Raw genomic sequence first — 25,543 nt, 5'->3', positions numbered from 1 at the left:
CTGCACCAGACAACTCCAGGCAATTAACCTCTTAATTAACATAAGAAAATTTACATAGTGAGCTCTATTTGAGGAATGATTTGGATTGAGAGATCTCCACCCCTTCCGATAAGAAAAACGGCATTGGACAAAAGATGTTAAGTGCATTTGAGATCTTGCTCTGTGTGTTTTATAGTGTAACTCTTTAATGACATTCCTTGAGGACAACTGGAAAATAAATGCATGTGCTGCAGGCTTCCAGTGACTGAGCTGATTTGCTAAATGGCGAGTAAACCGGACCCAGCACACAATAGACACCACACCACTTCAAGCAGTGGAAATGATTTTGTCATTGTGTCCCTTTAACCTATTTCCCATGAATAATTTAGCATTTGTTGATTTTGGGATCCAATTATGGTAAAAAGTGTTATGTTGATCTGTTGCAAAATAAAACCTGCATTAAACAAAACAGGATGGCAAAGGCTATTCTTTTTGAGAAATCCTTTTACTGAACATTTTGCATGTAACATTCTTTCATACAAAATAGCATGTCAGTGTTTTTCTTTTAACTTAAATATGGACTTTTCTTTTCTTATTCCAGTATGTGTAATGAATTCTCACAGATATTTCAGCTCTGTCAATTTGTAATGGTAAGTTTGTATGTATATATGTTTATAGTTTTGTTAATAATTTTCTTCCTGCTATTTTTGATTGGTCAAGCCACATGTAGTTATTTCTTTTTCATACAAACGCAATGCTTTTGCAAACAGATCAAAAGATTAGACTGCATGTTACTAAAACGTTATGTTTAATCACTGTGGCGTTCATGTACTCTGCAATATGACTTAAAAATGGAGGAATTTGTTTACTTGTTTTCCAAACTACTACCAAAGCTGCCTTTCACCAACTTGTTAAGTGTTTTAAATTTCCCTAAAGCCTCCTTAACAGATTTCTGTCACTTGCATGTTGCTCTTCAAGTGACAGAAATCAGTTCATAAAGACTGCTTTTGGATTACTTTCAAATAATTTCAAGGTGGAGCTCAGAGGAAAGACTGCTGTTTAAATGTTTGTAGAACTATATGAACTTATAGGAAATACATTTTACCTCACTTTAGGAAAACTCACAGAATGCCCCACTCGTTCATGCAACTTTGGAAACTCTGCTCAGATTTCTTAACTGGATCCCCTTAGGGTACATCTTTGAAACCAAACTGATCAGCACATTAATATACAAGGTATTTTTTATTTATTTTTAAAGTCTGTGCATCAAAACTCTGTTTGGGGTTTGGTTTGTTTTTGTTTAACTAAAGTGTAAAAAAGTGCTTTGTTTTGTTTCTTTTCCCTCCAGTTTTTAAATGTTCCCATGTTCAGAAATGTGTCATTGAAGTGCCTCACGGAAATAGCTGGAGTTAGCGTGAGCCAATATGAAGAGCAGTTTGTAACTCTGTTCACATTGACAATGATGCAGTTAAAACAGGTAGGAAGTCAAAATGTTTGTTTTGTAATTTCCTTTCAAAGCAGCAGGTCGTTTTTATCTCACAACTCTGGATGTTTGTAAATGCATGACTTAATTTCAAAAATGCTTTTACCTATGCATAGTAAATTTGTTTAAACAAGCAGCCTATTTTCTATTCAATGTGTTCTTTACATCCAGAGAATTGAATTGCCTTGTGGTAATAGGGTTTTTTTGGGGGGGGCGGGGGGTTTACCTGAATCTATTTGTCAAGTTTAGAATGTGACGTATTTCTCAGTATCTTAAATGAACTAGATTTCACTTGACCTACCAGGAATTATGTGAGTTAGCGTCATTTTCAATTTCTTGTCTGTGTAGTAAAACTTTATGAACTTTGAAATAAACTTGGGTGTGAAAATATAGATCTATTTATTTATTATATTTATGTAGATGCTGCCTTTGAACACAAACATCCGTCTCGCATATTCAAATGGAAAAGATGATGAGCAGAATTTCATTCAAAATCTCAGTTTGTTTCTCTGTACATTTTTGAAAGAGCACGGACAGCTTATAGAAAAAAGGCTAAACCTGAGAGAAACTCTAATGGAGGTCTGTAACGAAAAAACTGGCTATTTTTTACTGTAATTTTTTTTTTAACTGTAATTCTTGATTAGAGTTGCCAGATAATGCATTGATTTAATTATGCAGTAGTAATAGAGATCTCTGAATTCCTCATGTTCTTTACATGAATACAGTACACTGTTTAGTATGTAAGTATGCAAAAGCTTGTTTGTACATGTCCAGTGTTTTAACTGTGGACAATTGATTCTAATTAATGCTAGATTAATTGAACAATTTGGTGGGCTTATCTTCTACCCCGTCATTTTATCAATCTAGTTATTGCTTTATAGATGTAAAACGATCGCACAATTGCTGGGTTTTTTGTTTTAGCTTGAATCATTGCATGTAAGCATACACTATGTGACTGATGGCTTTAGGTTAGCAACTAGTCCACTTCATCTCAATGAGTTCCAAGTGCCTGTCTAACCCTGCAAGTGAAAACATTGCCTTTCTGCAGGAACAGCAATGTTTTCATTGCAGGGTCAACAAGCTTTAGGGAGGTAGCGACTACACGCGCTTCTGCAGCCTTTCATAGGCTTCTACTCTGTAGTAGCTCAGGTGACTTTTGCAGGGAGTTTGGCACAGCGCAGTGTTTTGCATTGCATGCTCACTAGACTCTCAATGCTTGCCTTTGAGGAAGCGTTAGATTGGCTGAGATTGAGACTGATGATCTCAGCCAGGGAGGCGGTATGCCAGCATTATGACCTGCCTGCCGTGGGATGTAAGGTAAGTTAGGTGGAATAAATCCTTTTTTTTTTTTTTTTTTTTTGTTATATGCTCCCTTACTTTTTCCGAAGATGATTTTAGTGGCAGCTCTTAAAAGGGATATGCATCACCTGGCAATTTTTTTTTTTTTAACCCCTTAAGGACCAAACTTCTGGAATAAAAGGGAATCATGACATGTCATGTGTCCTTAAGGGGTTAAACAAATATCCAAACCTAAATAAAGAAGGAAAACATTTGAAAAGTATGTAATGTTTATAAAGTTGCCCAGATTGCATTGTTGGACACGGCTCTCAGCTAGGGGACTTTTTCAACCTCCCGTCCTCCCCTTTTACCCACCCATCTCAGTTTCAGATCAGTCCACTAATGACAGAAACAGTGTATCATTATGCAACAGCAGGAGAGAGAAACCTGACACCGGAGCCTGCTCTGCATGAATCACACTGATCAGACTCCCTCTCTTCTCCTGTCAGGATGTTGCAAGGTGAAGATGTCTTCCATCTGCACAAGTGTAAATCTGTCAGGCTTGCCCTATGCAATTTTCCAGCATTCCTAGGGATAGCGCACTGGTTAGATCAGCGTTCCCTCTAGAGTGAGTGTGGTAAGCAGAAGCCAATAAATATGGGGCAGGGGGGAGAGAGACATTTGCATGCTTTATTCAGCTTGCAGAGTGAGGCAACTGTCTTATTGAAAGCCAATTCATTTTGAATCAGTTGTCTCAGAGTGATGCATGTCCCTTTAATTATGCACTTGATATCTCTATTATAATGCTACATTGTGTTTTTTTTTGTGTGCGAAAACCGCATACATGTAAAACGAAATACTAGCCAAATTGTTTATATATAAATCATCTATAGACTTTTTTTTACTTCCTGTAAAGCTATTAAAACACTTATTTTTGCATGACAGGGTTAGCCTTTTTTTTTTTAATATAACTACTATGTTCACATATATAGTGAAGAGGTGTTTTAATGTACCGTATTTTTCGCCCCATAAGACTCACCACACCATAAGACGCACCTAGTTTTTAGAGGAAGACACCCAGAAAAAAAATATTCTGAACAAAACTGTCCCATAGTGTTTCTTACTATGGGACAGTTTGTTCAGAATATTTTTTTTTTCTCCCCTGTCCCATAGTGTTCTTCTTCTCCTCCCCCCCTCCCCTTGTCCCATAATTACTTACCTGTCTTGTAGCGTGGGCTGGCCTTACAGCGCGCACCGCGGTACAGGAACTTCAATTTCAGTTTCCGGTGGGACTGAAAGGAAGTGTGCGCACTTCCTTTCAGTCCCGCCGGAAACCGGAACCTGAAATTGAAGTTCCTGTACCGCGGTGTGTGCTGTGAAGCCGGCCCACGCTACAAGACAGGTAAGTAAAGCTTCATATTCGCTCCATAAGACGCACAGACATTTCCCCTCACTTTTGAGGGGGAAAAAAGTGCGTCTTATGGAGCGAAAAATACGGTAATTTTTAATGGCAATACATGCATTCCTGAATTAGAATCAGAGTTGGGGCTGACAAGTCTACAATATGCTAAATACATCATATTTAAAACTAATTTACTAAAATAATGTTATGTGAAATCTACAAAAGAATAAGATGCAAAATATCTGACTTGTATTCCCTCAATCCCCCTCTCTAGGCTCTTCATTACATGTTGCTGGTTTCTGAGGTGGAAGAAACAGAAATCTTTAAAATATGCCTTGAGTATTGGAACCATCTGGCAGCTGAACTCTATAGAGAGAGCCCATTTTCAACATCTACATCACCACTACTTTCTGGCAGTCAGCATTTCGATGTTCCACCAAGGAGGCAACTATACTTACCTGTTTTGTCAAAGGTACTTTGTTTCCTGCACAAAATGTTGGCATACTTTGCTTACAGCCGCTCTGTCATGTGTTCCTTTCTCTATGCCCCTTATACCTTAATGATGTTCCCCTCTTTTTTACTTGTTTGTATTTATATATATATATATTTTTTTTTCCTGGCGCTGAATCTCAATATCTGGGTGCCTATATTTTGTTTGTTACATTTGAGATTCTTTTGACTGATTGTGGGTAAATTGACTTAGCAACTGAAATTAACATTTTGACAATTTGCGTAGCTTAAGCAGAGCTCACGCTCTTAATGAGAAAAGGTATAACTAAAAAAAAAAAAACTAAGGTGAATTACAATAAACAGAGAAATAGGGGCACTAAAGATGAATTTAACACCTTAAGGACTGAGGCAGTCAGTAAAACCTTGAATTTGCGCTATATGTCTGTTCAGGCGTAATTCACCTCTTTCATATTATGTGCATCCACACTTGTATATCATTTTGTTCAGGAGAAACAGGGCTTTCATATCACATCAAATATTTGTATATTAAACATAATTTAATATGAAAAAAATGTAGTTCTGTGTGGCATTTTAACCCCTTTAGGACCGATGACGGTTCAGGACTGTCACCGGAAATATCCCCTTGAGGACCGGTGACGGTCCTGAACAGTCATAACTGAAATATTTACTTACCTGATAGCCGCCGTTCCCCCGGCGGCGATCTGCGTTACTCCCGGTACGGGGGGGACTGCCTGTCATCCCAGACAGTCGCCCCTCTCTGCAAATTTGGCACCTGCGGCCATATTATCTCTCTAACAGGCGCAATAGGTCACATGGCCGTAATAGGTGCCTGTGTATCTGCCTGCAGGGGGACTGCCTGTGCTGATAGACAGTCTCTCTACTGCTGTAAAATGTAAAAATAAAGTTTAAAAAAGCAATCCGTGTTAAAAAAATAAAAAATATATATGATAGATATAGATATACATTTTCCAAGTACTTATTTATTTTATTAAACTTTTAATTAACTTGATAAACTTTTTTGCGGGCATTGGGGGGGGGGGGCAGATGGAGAGCTCAGGCAGTCCCCCTGCAGGCACTGCACAAGCCGGCTATTCCGGCCATGTGATCACGAGGACCCCGCGATCACTTGGCCTGGGAGGGCTGTGGGGGTCTGCCTGACCTCCCAGGCAGACCCCAGGATCGCGATCGGCGGGGATCCGGTAAGTCCCCTGGATGGCGGGGACGTTCTATGCCACCCTCTGGAGTTTAGAGCCACCCCAAAAAGGACTGCATGGAACGCCCGCTGTCCTTAAGGGGTTCAAAGTAAAGATGCAAAGTGACAGAGAAACTTTAATTTCAATCCTATGCACAATTTTTCAATTGACTATGTTAAAGGGAAACTGTAACGTGGCACTCCACACCCCCGCCTTGATCTTCAGAGGTGTAGGTGTTACACTTCTGTTAAAAAACAAAACAAAACATGCTTGCTTCGATGCCAGTGTGGCAGCGTCTGAACGGAGTGACGTCACAATGCTCCTTTTCTACACTCCCTAACGAGTGCTGCTGAAGTTACCATAGCAACCGCAGCGCATGCTTTTTGGTTCCTATGGGTGGAGAGCTGAAGGACCTTGGTATTGAGTGTCTATTGAGAAACCATTGGGATTAAAATCTATTATTTTTCAAAAGGGGTTGTTTTTTTTGTTTGTTTTTTTTCCCTTCAATTTACATTGGCTAGCAAACTGATTGAACAGTGTATAGATGGAAGCTGAAAATCTTTAGGGCTAAAGTATTTTAGCTTATGACAGGTTCCAAAAAATCTTTTTTATTTTTTAATTCTAGATTTTCATAAAATATTTCGAGCTAGAGTGACTGGTATATCCATAGAGCATAAATTGCATTTTTAGTTACCTTGAGTGGGATCTCCTTTGTGTTTGTCTAATTCAAATGTCTTTGTATTGTGACCTATCAACCCCTTAAGACCGCGGGGCGTTCTATGCCGCCCTTAAGGAAGCGGCTCTAAACGCCACAGGGCGGAATAGAACGTCCCTGCGATCTTATGTACTTACCCGGTTGCCGGCGATCGCGGTATGGGGACTCACCTGGGAGCCCAGGGAGTCCCCCTCCTTCCTCTTCAGCCCCCCCCAGGCCATGTGATCGCAAGGACCTCGTGATCACATGGACGGCATAGCCGTCCAAGGCATTGCCAGCAGTACGCGTACAATATTGACTATATATAGAATTATCATATATATAATAAACAAATATGTAAATACGTTAAAAATAAAATAACAAATATACATGTATAATTTCGTTCTAACTGTATTTTAAAATTAATATATAGATATATTATTTCTTTCTACATGTATTTTGATATCTATATACATAGGTATATACGTATATATCACTATGTACCTATATAAAAATAATTAAAATTAAAAAATTATATATATATATATATATATATATATATATATATACACACACACACGTGTATATATAAATAATTCTACGTATATATTTATGTAATAATTTTACATAATTAGGTCATTTTAATTTTACAATTTGCAGGACCTGCCTGACAACCCAGGCCAAAAGTTCAGGGAATTTAATTTGCTAGCACTATATTTAACCCTGTAACTTTCCAAGACCCCATAATTCTTATTCCTGGGCTACCTTACGGTCTCAAAGGCAACATAACCAACCTGGCGAATTTCAATGTGAAAAAACTGAAACGCAAGCCTTATATTTGACTCTGTAACTTTTGAAAACACCATAAAACCTGTACATGGGGGATACTGTTTTACTCGGAAGACTTCGCTGAACACAAATATTAGTGTTTCAAACAGTAAAATGTATTACGACGATATCATCAGTGAAAGTGAATTTGTTTTTATAATTTTTCACACACAAATGGCACACTGACAATATAATTGTTGTGATACGTTTTACTGTTTTGAAACACTAATATTTGTGTTCAGCAAAGTCTCCCGAGTATAACAGTACCCCTCGTGTACAGGTTTTATGGTGTTTTCAAAAGTTACAGAGCCAAATATAAGGCTTGCGTTTCAGTTTTTTCACATTGAAATTCGCCGGGTTGCTTATGTTGCCTTTGAGAACGTACAGTAGCCCAGGAATAAGAATTACCTCCATGTTGGCATACCATGTGCAAAAGTAGACAACCCAAGGTATTGCAAATGGGGTATGTTCAGTCTTTTTTAGTAGCCACTTAGTCACAAACACTGGCCAAAATTGGCATTCAAATTAGTTTTTTGCATTTTCAAATATTAACACTAACTTTGGCCAGTGTTTGTGACCAAGTGGCTACTAAAAAAGACTGGACATACCCCATTTGCAATACCTTGGGTTGTCTACTTTTGCAAATGGTATGCCATCATGGGGATAATTCTTATTCCTGGGCTACCATACGATCTCAAACGCAATGTAACCAATCTGGTGAATTTCAATGTGAAAAAACTGAAAAATGTAACACGCTATATTTGACTCTGTAACTTCCCAAAACGGCAAAAAACTGTACATAAGGGGGTACTGTTTTACATGTGAAACATCGCAAATCACAAATGTGTATTTTATTGCAGTAAAAGCAAACAGTATTATGACATTCAGTTAGAATGTCACATAGAACTAAAGAAAATGTTTACAATTCTTATTTTTCCCCATTTTTTTTATATTTTATTAATATTAAATTTTCATACCTATATATTTGATGTTTAATGAAAGCCCCTTTTCCCCTGAATAAAATGATATAATAAGTGTGGGTGCACATAATATGAAAGAGGCAAATTAAGCCTGAACAGACATATAGCGCAAATTCCAGTTTTTGTTCACGTTTTGTTTTGATCACAACGTGTACATTTGGCTGCATCCTTAAGGGGTTAAGAGAATTATTTTGTTTCTTTGCATATAGTATAATCTATAACAATCTTCATTCTTAATATTTCCAAGGTGCGTTTGTTGATGGTCAGCCGAATGGCAAAACCGGAGGAAGTACTTGTTGTAGAGAATGATCAGGGTGAAGTTGTTCGAGAATTTATGAAGGATACGGATTCCATTAATTTATACAAGAATATGAGAGAAACATTGGGTAATATTTCATTTTTATGTTCATTTTCAATCACTATCTACATGACAGAAAAATATCCTTTTGCAAACATTAAAAACGTTGTTTTAATTCTTTGTTTAAAAGAGTCTGTTTTATGTGTTTCTGCTAGAATTACTTAAAGGATCACTATAGGGTCAGGAACGCAAACATGTATTCCTGACCCTATAGTGTTAAAAACACCATCTGGCCCCCCTTGCAGCACTAAATATAGTAAACTCTTACCTTTATTGCAGTCTGCTGGTGGCTCTGCCTCTGATTTGCCTGCTTGACTGACATCAGTGATTCAGCCAATCACAATGCTTTCCCATAGGATTGGCTGAAACTGTCAAGGAGACAGGAATGGGGCAGAGCCAAACACAACCATGTCCAATCAGCATCTCCTCATTGGGATGCATTGTATCAATGCATCTTTATGAGGCAAGTTCGGTGTCCCCGTGCAGAGGGTGCCGATACTGAATGTATCTCCCAGAAAGTACCTCTAGTAGCCATCTGAGGAGTGGCAAGTGAAGTTATCACTAGGCTGTAATGTAAATACTGCATTTTCTCTGAAAAGACAGTGTTTACAGCAAAAAGCCTGGAGGGAATGATTCTACTCACCAGAACAAATACAATAAACCGTAATTGTTCTGGTGATTACAGTGTCCCTTTAAACATTCAGCCACATTTTTTTCTTTATCACTCTTACGTGCATGTGTTTGGGTTTTTTAGGAATTCAGTTACCTATGCTAGAAAACAAAATTAGGCACTTCTTATAATTTCTTAAAGATTATGTTAACTGTTCTTGTCTTAATAGGCATGCTTGGTTTTGTTTATATTTGGTAAATGGTTGCCCTTGTACAAAAAAAATCAACTCTGCACAGGCATTGAATTTAAAAATATAGCATGTAAAGTTCAAATCATGTCTGAGACTTTCTCCAGAAAACTGGCTACTAATTTTTTTTAAAACCTCTTCTGAAAATCCTTTATATATAATCAAGAACTTTTTTTAGCTAATTTTGCTGCTCTCATTTAATGGGAAGAGGGTGGGGTTGTATTATTGGATGAATTCAAATCTTTGCGGTGTTTCATACCAGGAGTAGATTCATTAACCCGTTAACGCCGTTACGGCGTTCCATGCCGTCCCCATTATAATGGGCTTTAAAGCCGTTGCGGCGGCATGGAACGCCGTAACGGCTTTGAGCCCCAGGAGGTAAGTTATACTTACCTCCGCCGCGATCCTCTTCTGGGGGGCTGCCTGACAGCCCAGGCAGCCCTCCCACGGCAAATGAGGCCCCCGGGGGCCATGTGATCGCTCTCAAAGAGCGATCACATGGCCCCCTATAGCTGGCTATGGATCTGCCTGCAGGGGGACTGTCTAAAATATCAGACAGTCCCCCTGCTGGTAAGAAAGTATAAAAAAAGAAATTAAACATGTTAAAAAATAAATTGAAAATATTTTTATATATATATAATATGTATATATATTATATATATATAATATATATACATATTATATATATGTAACGTCATACAAAGTGTATTTTAATACTAATATAAGTATATATTAGCATTAAAATACACTTAGAATGATGTTACATATATATAATATGTATATATATTATATATATAAAATAGATGTATATATATTATATATATATACGTATAATTAAAATAATAAATAAATAAAATAATAAAATAAATAAATAAAATATTGAAACAAAATTTAATATAAATTATATATTCATATGTAATTTCATTCTAACTGTATTTTGTTATTAATATATATATATTGGTAACAAAATACACTTAGAATGACATTCTATATATATCTATCTATATATAAAATACAAATAACCGCAAATATATATATATAGATAAATACATATAATTACATAAAAGATTACATTAGTATACACGTAGAATTTAAATACATATATATGTATATATATTAAAATTCTACATGTATATTTAAATAATCTTTTAACATAATTATGTGATTTGATTAATTAAAATTTGATTGACATGCCTGACAACACAGGGAGAAAGTGCAGAGAATTTAATTTGCAAGCACTATATTTGACCCTGTAATACTCCACGACACCATAAAACCTGTACATAGGGGGTACTGTTTTACTCGGGAGACGTCGCTGAACTCAAATATTAGTGTTTCAAACTGGTAAATTGTATTACAATGATGATATTTTAAGTAAAAGTGACGTTTTTTGCATTTTTTACAAACAAACGGCAGTTTTATGGACTATATTATGCCTCGTTTCCACTGAGCGGATCGGTTCGGTTCAGTTCGGTACGGTTCGCTATTTTGGGTGTTTCCATTATGAAAGTGGTCCATACAAGCGAACCGTACCGATCCATTCAGGGCCCTGCTTCAGATGTAGGGCCATAGAAAATGGAACGGTTCGGTTAGGGCGGATCTACTATACAATCCATTGATTGGTGGACAGGAAGAGCATTTTTTCTAAACCCTGCATGGCCCTGAAGGTCTGACTTGCAGTGGAAACGCTCACCAGAATGGGCTGGTCCATTCTAAACCTTCCAAACTGTACCAACCCGAACCGATCCGCTCAGTGGAAACGAGGCATTATTGTTGTAATGTGTTTTACTGTTTTAAAACACTAATATTTGTGTTTAGTGAAGTCTCCCGAGAATAACAGTACCCCCCATGTACAGGTTTTATGGTGTTTTGGAAAGTTAGAGAGTCACATATAAGGCTTGCGTTTCATTTTTTTCACATTGAAATTTGCTAGATTGGTTATGTTGCCTTTGAGAGCGTATGGTAGCCCAGGAATGAGAATTACCCCCATGATGGCATACCATTTGCAAAAGTAGACAACCCGAGGTATTGCAAGTGGGGTATGTCCAGTCTTTCTTAGTAGCCACTTAGTCACAAACACTGGCCAAATATTCGTTTTTTGCTTTTTTCACACAAAAACAAATATGAACGCTAACTTTGGCCAGTGTTTGTGACTAAGTGGCTACTAACAAAGACTAAACATACCCCACTTTCAATACCTTGGCTTGTCTACTTTTTCAAATGGTATGCCATTATGGGGGTAATTCTCATTCCTGGGCTACCACACCGTCTCAAAGGTAACATTACTAATCTGGCAAATTTCAATTTGAAAATGGAACGTTCTATATTTGACCCTGTAACTTTCCAAAACAACATAAAACCTGTTAATGGGGGGTACTGTTGTACTCGTGAGACATCGCTGATTACAAATATGTGCATTTTGTTGCAGTAAAACCTAACAGTATTATGACATTTACAGCTAAAATGTGAGGCGGAACTACACATTTTTAAAAAATAAATAAATTTCTCACAGTTTTTTTTATTTTATTCATAATAAATTATATTCCATATATGAATAGTTAATGGTAAATTAAAGCCCTGTTTCTCCTGAACAAAATGATATATGATAAGTGTGGGTGCATATAATATGAAAGAGGGGAACTACGGGTGAACAGACATATAGCGCAAATTCCAGTTTTTGTTTACGTTTTGTTTTGATCAGAACGTGCACTATTGACTCCGTCCTGAAGGGGTTAAAGGAACACAAAACTGTATTCCTTAATGTATTGGTCTACCCTCCTCCCCAGGGGCACCGCACCCAGGCCACTTCAGTTAGATGATGGTCTGAGTGCCTAGAATGTCTCTTTAATTTCATTATTTAAACCTACCAAAAAATAAAGGATTTGTTTTTATTTTGTGTTTTCTCTCCAATTGTTTTCTTTTGTAGTGTATCTTACCCACTTGGATTATGCTGACACTGAGAGAATAATGACAGAAAAACTCCACAATCAAGTCAATGGATCGGAGTGGTCATGGAAAAATCTAAATACCTTATGTTGGGCAATAGGGTCAATCAGTGGAGCGATGCATGAGGAAGATGAAAAGCGGTTTCTAGTTACAGTTATTAAGGTAAGCAATTAGGAAATCTAAAGATACTTATTTTGTGGTCTTGTAACATATATAGTGTGCAGATGTGTTTTCAGTTTGCAGGAAAGCAATGCAAAACCAAATGTTTAATGCAGGGCTTAAAAAAAACAAACATGATTTGACCTTTAAGCACCATGACCTATACAGTGATCACGCCTTTGTGGTTGGGGTGCCCCTTTTTCACATGTGATCACGTCTTTGTGGTTGGGGTGCCCCTTTTTCACATGTGCATTCTAAAAAAAAAGTAAAATTTAACTTTTTCAGGATCTTCTTGGACTCTGTGAGCAAAAGCGTGGCAAGGACAATAAAGCAATCATTGCATCAAACATTATGTATATTGTCGGTCAATACCCAAGATTTTTGAGAGCTCACTGGAAATTTCTGAAGACAGTCGTTAACAAGTTGTTTGAATTCATGCATGGTAAATATATTCTCATTTTTTTTTTGTTTTGTTTGATTGTCCTATAAAAGTTGAAAAATGTACTGTATTGTTGCATACTTATAAAGTTTGATGTTGATAAATATATTTTTTCTGTCATATGGTGGCAGTACCTGTGGGTTTTGCTCCTTCCTGTGGACAAGCATCTAACAAGCTTAATTAAATCAACAAAACCCCTCCCCCTTGCCCTATAAAAAGTGCTATCCGGCAAAACCAACCTCAGTTTCCTTTCTTGTCCCGAGAGGGAAGGACACAGCATCTGGAGGGTGAGACACACAGGCTGCTGGTCTGGGGGATTTCGGTCCGAGAGCTGCCCGGGCGGTTAGCTGAGAGACCATGCTACCTCCGTTATGGTTACGGAGCAAATGGATACATTGCCTTTTATGCCGAGAAGGTTCCGGCGAATACTTTCTGGAGGCGGTCTTGATGACCTGCGCACAGTGGTGGAACGCACGCCCGGGAGGTGATGCGTTCCACCAAAAGTTTCCGGTGGTGCGCATGCGCATGCCGAAACTTTATTTAAAAAAAAAAAAAAGAGCCAAGTTTGATGCTCGGCTTAGACGAAGCTGTGCAGTACCCACTGACAGCATGGATGCTTGCCAGAAGTGGTACGCCGTGTCACCAACCCCCCACACGGTTCAGAGGCATTTTGAGGTAAGGTGAATTAATCTTTCCTTCAAAATGATCTCTGTAAAAGTTTAGACACTTCATTTGCAAAGTGTGAAGCCACGAGGTAAGAGGACGAAGATGACGATTTGCTGTGAACAGTATATGTTCCCACGATATGCTCTAGGAGGAGTTACTGTGAGCAGTATATGTACCCACTTTATGCACTATGATGAATTGCTGTGAGCAGTATAGGTACTCTTTATGCTCTATGACGAATTGCTGTGAGCAGTATATGTACTCACTATATGCACTATGATGAATTGCTGTGAGCAGTATAGGTACTCTCTATATGCTCTATGACGAATTGCTGTGAGCAGTATATGTACTCACTATATGCACTATGACGAATTGCTGTGTGCAGAAGATGTATGCAGTATATGCACTATGACGAGTTGCTGTGAACAGTATATGTAACCACTATATGTTCTAGGACGAGTGACTATGAGCAGTATATGTACTCGCTATATGCACTATGACGAATTGCTGTGAGCAGTATATGTACTCACTATATGCACGATGACGAATTGCTGTGTGCAGAAGATGTATGCAATATATGCACTACGATGTGTTGCTGTGAACAGTATATGTAATCACTATAGGTTCTATGACGAGTTACTATGAGCAGTATATATACTCACTATATGCACTATGACGAGTGGCTGTGAACAGTATATGTAACCACTATATGTTCTATGACGAGTTACTATGAGCAGTATATATTTTCTCTATATGCACTGTCGTGTTGCTGTGAACAGTATATGTAACCACTATATGTTCTATGACAAGTTACTATGAGCAGTATATGTACTCACTATAGGCACTACGGCGAGTTGATGTGAGCAATTTATGTACTCACTATATGCTATATGACGTGTTGCTGTGAGAGTAAATGTACTCACGATATGCTTGGACGAGTTCTGTGAGCAGTATATGCACTCACTATAGGCACTATGACGAGTTGCTGTGCACAGTATATGTACCCACTATATGCTCTGTGTGTGAGTGTCTAAGATGACTCAGCCTCCGTAGGGGTACACACTATTAAGTCCTTGTATAAGGGCAAGAACCTCTTTAGATGTATCCACTAGATGCTCTATGTCGCATTGTTTTGTTATCCACTCAACCTTAGTAGATGCACCCACTATATGCTCTATGCCGAGTTTGAAGTGTGGACTCTGCTTCATTAGTTGTATGCACTGTATTCGTTAGGAATGAGAACTCAACCTCCGTGCATGCTCTGTTTAGGAGTTACTTGAGGACTCAGCCTAAGTATATGCATCTACTATATACTCTGTCGAGTTGATGTGAGGTCTCAACTTCAGTAACCACTATAGGCGATTTTAGGAGGGTTCATTTCCTTTTATATACTCTATAAAAAAAAAAAAAAAAAAAACAGCCTCACTAGTTTCTGGGCTATAGGTATCCTCTATATGCCTTATGTATGAGGTACTGGGAAGACAGGGCCTCAGTATGTGTCTTCACTAGTTTCTCTATGGATGAGTTACCAGGAGATGTATGCTCATTAGACGGTATAGAGATGGCATCTTCTCAGAAGCTCATATATCTAGATCTATATCTATATCATCTCCACAGGAGTTGCGTAACCCTGGTATATGGCATAGGTTGTGTAGGTATGCTTTCTGTTCATACAAGATTCAGTATAGGTTACTGATATCTCTGGCAATTTGGACGGTTAACGAACACACACAATGTAGGTGTTTTCAGGGTGCTGCCAGATCCAGAGATGTTTTTATTAGTTTTTTCTTTTTTTTTGCTCAACACACTGCAGAACAGGATTAACCTCTGCCCCAATCGTTTCAGAAATTGCAGTTGTCTAATAATTTCCGTTACTTGTATCAGGTGATTAGCGTGTAACCTCGGTACTGTCTAAAGAAGTACAGTTGTGTATATTAAGGCGGTTATTTACATTTTTTGGAGATCAGACGGAGCGTACAGAGGGAAAAATTTCTGAGACCGACGTTTCCCCAGCAATCCATATATTCTATTGCCTATTCATAAGAGTCCCTAGATCTCGTAACATGTTAAAAAAAACAAAAAAAAAAAAACCCACTGTTTTCTCTCCCCGATCATAGAAGAAGGGGTGTTGGTAGTAACGGATCCAATTTTCAAATTAGATAGAGTTAATTTCAGGAAGTCTGTCTTCCGTCTAATGTCTTCTGGTTGGGGATCGCTACAGATGCTCAAATTTAATCCCCTTCATGTTTCGTGGTAATGATTAAGGGAAAATCCGCAGATTCCAGGGGTTTTAAGGTGTATTGCCGCCCTTCATCTCTTCAGTCCGTAGATACGGCAGAAGGCTGTAAATATTCATGCGCACACTTGTACAGGGTTGGTACATCAACCGGCAGGGAGGAACCGGTGTAGGCGCTCTCTCTCCTGCATGCGGTTATCTTGCTGAGGTGCAAATTCATCTAGTAGATATTTCGGTAGTTCCTTTCAGAGTTTGGTCCTTATGTCCGTGTAATTTGACTCTCTGGAGTGGAAAATTGTTGTTCCAGCCAGGGCTCTGTTGACAAACTTTTCAACGACCAAGTCACTTCCTGTTTCAGTACAGGTCCCTCGGTGTTGGATAACTCTCTTTGTAATGTGTCTTACTTCCGCTTACGTTTTTTTTTTTTCTAGTTGTCTTAGAAAATTAGGTCTATCGGAGCCTTATCCTGGTTCTTATTCCATGTTGAGCATAAAAGATTCTGATTCCCAAACGTTCAAAGCTCTATCGGTCTCATGATATATAGGGATCTACCCTAGTGGTTCTGTAGAGTTTCAGGTTGATAGCCTGACTACGGCTAGGGTTCTTCTTCATCATCTAGGTCTGCGAGAAGATTTGTTTGGCTATGTTGCTTGGCAACTGTATATCCTCTTTATAGGTCTACTTTCTGATAAGGGTTAGAATTTTTTTGGGGGGGGATTTTGGGAACACCCCTGCTGGTGTGTTTCATTCGTCTAAAAACCCTTGCTTTAATGTCTCCTGATTTTTTGTTCGGCAGGCTTCGGCGTTTTCTGCTTTGAGGTCCAGGCCTTCAAGCCTGAGGATCCTGCTGTTCTTAGGGTTTACATAAAGGGGTTCTCCAGGACACCTTCTTGGGGGCCATCTTATCGGCTAAAAGGTTCAGAGAGCTTCAGTCGTTTTCATCCCCAGATGATTTTTTCAGTATTGCTCGTGGACACGGTGGTTCTTCACGCTAAACATTTTTTTTTTTGTAGCTTGAAGGAGCTTTGTAATATCTCTCTTCCTAGGACTGAAGAGCTCAGTTATTCTGGTCCTCTGTTTGTTATCCTCCCATAAAAGGTGTAAGGATACAGTGATTCCTGCAACTCTTTTGTTTCATTTGACTCAGGCGAGTATGTTGGTTGGCCATTTTCTCCCGGTGGTCTTCAAGTTCCGGCTTCTCTCAGGACGCTTGGAGTATTGGCTGCCTCTGGGTCAGTAAGTACACTTGTTTTTTCTAGTGGCCTTCTGTTAGGCACCATCTTGGGCTTCCATTCCACATTTTCATAAGGCTCTACAGGTTAGAGATGTTCTCATCCTCTGAAACTGCTTTTTAGGCGTATAAGTTGCGACCTACGGTGACATTGGACCCGCCCGAGTTAAGGATCTTGCTATATCCCACAGGTACTGCCACCATATGACAGAAAAAACAGACATTTTTACTTACCGTAAATTCTTTTTTTCTTAATATGGTGGCAGTACAGCTTCCCTCCCTCTATATTACATTTTCTTGGTTACAGTATGAGTTCTATTGGGGATTTTTCTTGCTACTTACTGAGGTTGTTTTTGCCCGATAGCCCTTTTTATAGGGCAAGGGGGAGGGGTTTTGTTGATTTAATTAAGCTTGTTAGATGCTTGTCCACACGAAGGAGCAAAACCCACAGGTACTGCCACCATATTAAGAAAAAAAGAATTTACGGTAAGTAAAAATTTGTTTTCTCCAGCAAATTTACAAGCATTCTAACCCTACTTTTTAGAGACCCATGATGGTGTACAAGACATGGCCTGTGATACTTTCATCAAGATCGCACAAAAATGTCGAAGGCATTTTGTACAAGTGCAAGTTGGGGAAGTCATGCCTTTCATTGATGAGATCCTGAACAACATAAACACCATAATTTGTGATCTTCAACCGCAGCAGGTAGGTCTGTTTTTCTCCACCTCAAGTGTAACTAGAATGGTATTTAAACTGTTTTGCTGTTTGGAATTTCAATATTATGAGTTTAAGTTGGGGGGGGGGAGGGGAAAGGGGGTTGTTTTTTGCCGTCCCTTTTACACTCCCTTCCTTCGAAAATTATGAAAATCTGAGATGACAGTGCAGCATGGAATAAAAAACCTTAAGACTGTGATAGTGCCTTCTTTTAGAAATGGTTTATTTCCCAAAATGTGTATTGTGAAGCACATTATTTTCATGCAAGTTATATGAAATGTTAACAAGATATCTTTGTGTTTTAGGTTCACACGTTTTATGAAGCAGTTGGGTATATGATCGGAGCTCAGACAGACCAAACTGTACAAGAACACTTAATAGAAAAGTATATGTTGCTCCCCAATCAAGTATGGGATAGTATTATTCAACAGGCAACAAAGGTGGGTTTACACACTATGTACATCTTAAAAGAACATTATGTTTACTCATATTTAGGTTTGACTTCTTTTTTTGGTCAAGGTTAGTCAATTCCTATGAAATGGTAACATGTAGAACGGATGTATTAGCTAATTAAAGGGTTACTCCAACCCCCATGACCACTTCAGTGCATTGAAGTGGCCATGGTCTTGGAGTCTATGTGCAGTGTTTCTGCTTGAAACCCTGCATATACAGAGTCATTTTAAATTGTGTGCTGGGAAACTATTCCTGGCCTCCTATTGTCAATTCTGTGAGTATTTTATGTCTGTCAGAATGTCTACCCTCACCCTCCCATTGTGTGCTCTCATTATTGTTTGCAGGTTTTACTGCAAATAGATACTACTTATGTTTCCCAATAAGACCTATTACACAGAAACGGCCCCAATCCAACGTGTTGGAGTAACCTTTTAAAACGGAAGTTGTTATAATATCATACATTTTCGATATTGCAGTTGTGGAGTATAAATGTGTTCAGGGGAACTGCATGTTGCAAGGATTTAACTGTTGCAGCAATGAAACATTGCTTACTCATTAGCAGTTGTAATGCAATTATGTAAGAGACGTTAAAATGGCCGCCGATCGTGAACTAAATTTGCATGTGCTGAATTCAAAAGGTAAAAAGCTGGGCAATTTAATAGTAGTCTCCAAACTGCTTCAACCCATTTATATCGTAATCAAGTCTGACATTTGGGCAATAAGTGCACACGAATGGTTACAAATGCACACAGTAATTAATAGAGACAATCACACTAAGAGGAAGTTAAAATATGGATCAAAGTCCCAGAAAATATACTTACCGTATTTTTCGCTCCATAAGACGCACCTCACCATAAGACGCACCTAGTTTTTTGAGGAAGAAACCCAGAAAAAAAATATTGTGAACAAACTGTCCCATAGTGTTTCTTACTATGGGACAGTTTGTACAGAATATTTTTTTTCTCCCCTGTCCCATAGTGTCCCCCCCTCCCCATAGACTTCATCTCCTCCCCCCCCTCCCCATAGACTTCATCCCCCCCTCCCCATAGACTTCATCCCCCCCTCCCCATAGACTTCATCCCCCCCTCCCCATAGACTTCATCCCCCCCTCCCCATAGACTTCATCCCCCCCCTCCCCATAGACTTCATCCCCCCCCCTCCCCATAGACTTCATCCCCCCCCTCCCCATAGACTTCATCCCCCCCCCTCCCCATAGACTTCATCCCCCCCTCCCCATAGACTTCATCCCCCCTCCCCATAGACTTCATCCCCCCCCCTCCCCATAGACTTCATCCCCCCCCTCCCCATAGACTTCATCCCCCCCCTCCCCATAGACTTCATCCCCCCCCCTCCCCATAGACTTCATCCCCCCCTCCCCATAGACTTCATCCCCCCCTCCCCATAGACTTCATCCCCCCCCCTCCCCATAGACTTCATCCCCCCCCTCCCCATAGACTTCATCCCCCCCTCCCCATAGACTTCATCCCCCCCCCTCCCCATAGACTTCATCCCCCCTCCCCATAGACTTCATCCCCCCCCCTCCCCATAGACTTCATCCCCCCTCCCCATAGACTTCATCCCCCCCCTCCCCATAGACTTCACCCCCCCCCCTCCCCATAGACTTCATCCCCCCCCCTCCCCATAGACTTCATCCCCCCCCCCTCCCCATAGACTTCATCCCCCTCCCCATATTCTTCTCTCCCATACTGTCCCCCTCCCCTCGTCCCATTATTACTTACCTGTCTTGTAGCGTTGGCCGGCAGCACAGGGCGCACCGCGGTACTGGAACTTGAATTTCATGTTCCGGTTTCCGGCGGGTCTGAAAGGAAGTGCGCACTCAGCTTGTGCACACTTCCTTTCAGTCCCGCCGGAAACCGGAACATGAAATTCAAGTTCCACTACCGCGGTGCGCCCTGTGCTGCCGGCCAACGCTGCAAGACAGGTAAGTAAAGCTTCATATTCGCTCCATAAGACGCACAGACATTTCCCCTCACTTTTGAGGGGGAAAAAAGTGCGTCTTATGGAGCGAAAAATACGGTATTTGTTCAGCAAAGAAAACTGAAGATTAGTTGGGAGTCATCTCCTTTATAGACTGTGCTTTATGTTGGTTGGTTACAGAATGTTCTACATTGGCATTTCAAGTTTCTCTTTCTTTGTAACACCAATCTTTATTAACAATGTTGTTGCCGGAGTAGTAAAGAAGGCGGAATTAAATACATAGTAGTTTGTTAGCCTTATGGTGACTCCCATGTCTCTAAAATTTTACCAAGTGAATACTTGCAGGACGTTTACTGAAGTATTCAATGACATATTTGCACAGCTAGTATTTTTGCTTTTGTTTTGTTTGATTGGTCAAGTTGCAAAAATAATTACTGGCTATATTACCTGTTGGCACATCTGTCCTTAGTAATCCCCAGATAACCTGCCATGGTCTTAGTTTTATCCAGACCAGGTCACACACTTAACCCCTTAAGGACACAACTTCTGGAATGAAAGGGAATCATGACGGAATATTTCCATCATGTGTTCTTAAGGGGTTAAAGTACTTGGGGAAAACTCTTTAGAGACATTCAAAGGAGTCCGCTCTTTATTAAACAGAAGTGTTATTATAAATACGCAGTAAACCACTTAAACTAGTATCAAAAAAGTGCGTGGGATGAAAACGATCTTGGTGCAGCTATCTGTATACATTATTTTCTTCCAGTAGAATATGGTCTAGTCCTAAACTGAATTAAAATGTGTTTATTTGTAATAAAATTCTTATCACTGTTCCTTTTAGAATGTCGACATACTGAAAGATCCAGAAACAGTCAAGCAGCTGGGCAGCATATTAAAGACAAATGTAAGAGCATGCAAAGCTGTTGGTCACCCCTTTGTAATCCAACTTGGAAGAATTTACTTGGATATGCTAAATGTGTACAAGTGCCTCAGTGAAAACATTTCTGCAGCTATTCAGGCAAATGGTATGTATCCATTTTAATGTTCCTGTCAAAGTATTTTTAATGCGTTTGCAGAAGGACGAAACATAGTGTATTTTTCTTTTAGGGGAAATGGTCACAAAGCAACCACTGATAAGAAGTATGAGAACTGTTAAAAGGGAAACTTTAAAACTAATTTCAGGATGGGTCAGCAGATCGAACGATCCCCAAATGGTGAGTCTTTTTTGTTTTTCCCTTCATTTTTTTTTTTTATTAAATATTTTATTAAAATGTATTGCAAATGTGTAGGATTTATTTTTACGTTTGGGTAAATTTTTCTGATTTTTGCCAGGTCGCTGAAAACTTTGTCCCACCTCTGCTGGATGCAGTTCTAATTGATTACCAGAGAAATGTGCCTGCCGCCAGAGAACCTGAAGTACTTAGCACAATGGCTACTATTGTAAACAAGCTCGGGGGCCATATTACAGCTGAAATACCTCAAATATTTGATGCTGTTTTTGAATGCACATTAAACATGATAAACAAGGTACATCTTTCTTACATGGTTTGGAATCTTTCATACAGACTTGAAACCTTTTCTTTTATTGTGTTATGGAGAGAGGTTGTAAACAGACTTGAGGTACTTCTCCAAATTTCCCTTATTTGCTGCAGTTTTAACTCTTCTATAGTGTCCACAATCCCAAGTCTCAGGGATTTCTTTGTATGTAGACTGGTATCCTAGTAGAAATATTTCGGGACATGATTGAAACTATGATGGAGCATAATTTGTCTTGGTTTACTGAATAATTCAGGATATTTTATGAAGATGTCTGTTAGTTAAACAGCTATATCAATCTTGACTGATCTTGGGAATAATAATCTTATCTGTTCAAAAATATAATGGAGGACATTTAAGTGTTGGATGTTTGCTATAAATGTCAATTAAAATTACTCTTCTAGATCGCAGAATTTTTTATTTTTTTTTAATACTTGGATAAAGCTTTTTACACTTAGTATCTCTCTCCCCACACAGGACTTTGAAGAGTATCCAGAGCACAGGACAAACTTTTTCTTACTTCTTCAAGCTGTTAATTCCCATTGTTTTCCAGCATTTTTGGCTATTCCTCCAGCACAGTTTAAATTGGTTTTGGATTCTATAATTTGGGCTTTCAAGCACACGATGAGAAATGTTGCAGACACAGGTAACAAACTAAATTTTGGATATTAACTTGATTGTCTTTTGCGAGTATTTTTTCTTGCCGTTGCGATCTTGTCAATTGTGTGTACCATTTGCAAACACTGAAATTCTGAAAAAAAATTCTCCCCCTTCAGGCCTTCAGATTTTGTACACGTTATTACAGAACGTTGCCCAAGAAGAAGCTGCAGCACAGAGCTTTTATCAAACATATTTCTGTGACATACTTCAACACATCTTTTCTGTTGTGACAGATACCTCACACACTGCAGGTATGTTTTTTTTTATTTTCCTGTTAATCTCTGTAGAAATTGGGACATTGCATTGTGAAGAATACATTAATTTGACAATATATTGGCATATTTTGTAGCAATAACATTTTATATCTTTTTTTTTTTTTATATAATTTTTATTAACCCCTTAAGGACCAAACTTCTGGAATAAAGGGGAATCATGACATGTCACATGATCTAAAGTGATAGCTATTTGTTACTGTGGTTAATGCTTAAGCAACAAGCTCCAGTTTGGGGTATATCAAAAGTTCCCAATGGTTACAAATTTGGTGATGTTAATGCAGACTGTTGTATATTAGTTATAATTGCTCATCAGTATTAAAATCTTTTCTACATTTTGTGTTCTCTTTTGTAGGTTTAACCATGCATGCTTCAATTCTAGCATACATGTTTAATTTAGTGGAAGAAGGAAAGATAAATACACCCTTGAATCCAGCAAGTCCTCTTAGCAACCAGTTATTTATTCAGGAATATGTGGCAAATCTCCTAAAGTCAGCCTTTCCTCACCTGCAAGAGTAAGTATATCATTCTGTAAAGTTTCCATATGGTAAATTACTTAAATTACTTAACTTAAAAAAACAGCGGAAAAAGAAAAATATTGATGTGTTTTTTCTGAATATATGTACTTTTTTTTTATTTTTTATTAGTGCTCAGGTAAAACTGTTTGTGACTGGCCTCTTCAGTTTAAACCAAGATATTCCAGCATTCAAAGAACATCTTAGGGATTTCCTCGTACAAATAAAGGTATGTTATTTATTTTATTTTTTACTATCTTTATCAATCTGTGTCCCTATTGAATCAAACTATGTGTCAGTCTGAGCACTGTAGGTACTTTGTCGCTCTCCCTTCCAATGTGGTTTATAATTGTAGCAATGTAGAAAGTGGTGTTTTCTCATTTGTGTCCAAAAATGGAACCCACTTCACATTAGCTGAAAGTCATTTGGCTGCTATTATGTTATTTGGCATTACTCCCTCATCTTGCCTATGTGGCGGGATTCACTGTAGCTGGGTAACAAACTGCATACTCCAAAAAGCCTCACTTCACTATTCGAATAAGAGGGATCTGAATGGAATAGTCTGGAGAGTCCATGAGGCACCCTCCCTAGTGGCGAATGTATATATCTCATGCTGAAATGTAGTGTACTCATGGGGTTTGTTGCAGTTTTTCTCCAGACCTAATACAGGCTTTTTTTTTTTTTTATGTTTTATTTAGGAATATGCTGGGGAAGACACGTCAGACCTTTTCTTGGAAGAAAGAGAAACTGCTCTCCGACAAGCGCAAGAGGAAAAACACAAACTTCAGATGTCTGTTCCTGGCATACTCAATCCACATGAAATTCCTGAAGAAATGTGTGATTAGATTTTAGAAGCCAAGTTATGCTGTTGATTTCCCTCCTCCTTCTGAACATCAATTTTGTTCAGGAAAAACATCACTTTGATTATCGTTGACCAAAATGATGCCAATTTGTAAATTATTATGTCACCTAGTGGCCCTTTTTTCTTATTATGCGTTTTTTGTATAAGAAATTTTCTGTGAAATATCCTACAATTGTTTCAAAGCTTTGGTCATCCTTAGGTTTGCATGATATTAAGGATATGTGTGTAAATATATGTTTATATATTTACACATATTCATTTTTTTCTGCTCTCCTTTTAATTCTTTCATGCCCATTTTGTGGCTTTGGGGTGAGGGCAAGTAAATTGATCTAGAACAACCCAAGAACCTATATTTGTTATGTCTGTTGCAAGAGCAATTCCTCCCCCTTCTGAACATACAAATTTTAATTAAGTGAAGTTTTTTTTTTCCTCCTAGTTTATATTGCAGCCTAGATGGAATTTCAGCAATTATAACAAATTTGACACTGCTGCATTCTCCGAACAATTTTTTTTGTTTTTGTTTTTGGTTGAGGTGGGCAATACTACATACATACTGCAAGTTGGAAAGAAAATCATTTTGCAGCAAGATCATGTGCATATCATCCCATTGTAAAGCAATTTCAGAAAATATGGGAACACAGTACAGTTAGTTATTTTTACACAGTTTTTGTTTTTTTGTGTGTGTGCTGTCGCTATGTCGACAACAGCTTTTTGTTTTCCTCAATGAGGAGTGTTGCTCATTTGTGAGCCTTCATTAACGAGAAGTGAAATGGTTAAAAAAATATTTATCCTGTTAGATTAGGCTTGCATCTTTTTAACAACTCATACAATTCTGGCTTTTGAGATGACTTGTACTAATTTACATTGTTTACCATGCTGTAGTGCTTTAAGAACACTACTACTTAAAAAGCAAAATAAACTTGGTTTACATTTATCTCTTGCTTATTTCTAAAAATCCGAAAAATTTGTTGTGAAATATGATTTCCATTGGCATTAATGTCTGTAAGTATCAATAAGGAAACATTAAACTACAGGGTTAGAGGGGGAATTCTAAATAAAGGAAACCTTAAACTGCATTGTTGAGTGGGGGGGTGATGATATTAAAAGTGCAACTATGCATTGCATATTGCAGGTAGGGCTCAGATTAATGCAAACTTGTTTCATTTTGTTTAAATCAAAATCATTTTGAGCCACATCAAAACTAATAGTTTATCCTGGGATTTATCTGTGAATTCTTATTCAATGCTTAAGACTCCACATGCAAATCCCAGCTGGATTGATTCCTTTGGGTGTGGATTAACACATTATGGACAGGGGAAATTGTCCATGGTGTTAACTAAAATAAATCCTAGCATTTGAGCTGTATGTCTGTTTAACCATTATTTACCTT

At 38.5% G+C, this 25,543-nt stretch overlaps 1 protein-coding gene across 1 annotated transcript in view; it reads left to right on the top strand.

Annotated features, from left to right (window-relative positions):
* Positions 1–25,087, top strand: part of XPO1 (exportin 1) — a 74,665-nt gene extending 49,578 nt beyond the window's left edge. Inside the window, exons 8-25 of the mRNA XM_063443752.1 lie at positions 581–629; positions 1,095–1,214; positions 1,328–1,456; positions 1,883–2,041; positions 4,417–4,614; positions 8,556–8,694; positions 12,450–12,631; positions 12,914–13,070; positions 17,745–17,908; positions 18,223–18,357; positions 21,150–21,333; positions 21,416–21,522; positions 21,641–21,835; positions 22,322–22,490; positions 22,621–22,755; positions 23,132–23,291; positions 23,424–23,520; positions 23,990–25,087. Of these exons, the coding sequence (XP_063299822.1) occupies positions 581–629; positions 1,095–1,214; positions 1,328–1,456; positions 1,883–2,041; positions 4,417–4,614; positions 8,556–8,694; positions 12,450–12,631; positions 12,914–13,070; positions 17,745–17,908; positions 18,223–18,357; positions 21,150–21,333; positions 21,416–21,522; positions 21,641–21,835; positions 22,322–22,490; positions 22,621–22,755; positions 23,132–23,291; positions 23,424–23,520; positions 23,990–24,136 (2,626 nt within the window). The 3' untranslated portion in view covers positions 24,137–25,087. The remainder of the gene's footprint in view (positions 1–580; positions 630–1,094; positions 1,215–1,327; positions 1,457–1,882; positions 2,042–4,416; positions 4,615–8,555; positions 8,695–12,449; positions 12,632–12,913; positions 13,071–17,744; positions 17,909–18,222; positions 18,358–21,149; positions 21,334–21,415; positions 21,523–21,640; positions 21,836–22,321; positions 22,491–22,620; positions 22,756–23,131; positions 23,292–23,423; positions 23,521–23,989) is intronic.
* Positions 25,088–25,543: the final 456 nt, after the last annotated feature.

The sequence above is a fragment of the Pelobates fuscus genome, chromosome 2 (genome assembly GCF_036172605.1).
Source record: "Pelobates fuscus isolate aPelFus1 chromosome 2, aPelFus1.pri, whole genome shotgun sequence".
Classification (NCBI taxonomy): Eukaryota; Metazoa; Chordata; class Amphibia; order Anura; family Pelobatidae; genus Pelobates; species Pelobates fuscus.
Note: the sequence above shows the minus strand (reverse complement) of the source record. Positions and strands in the feature narration are given on the sequence as shown.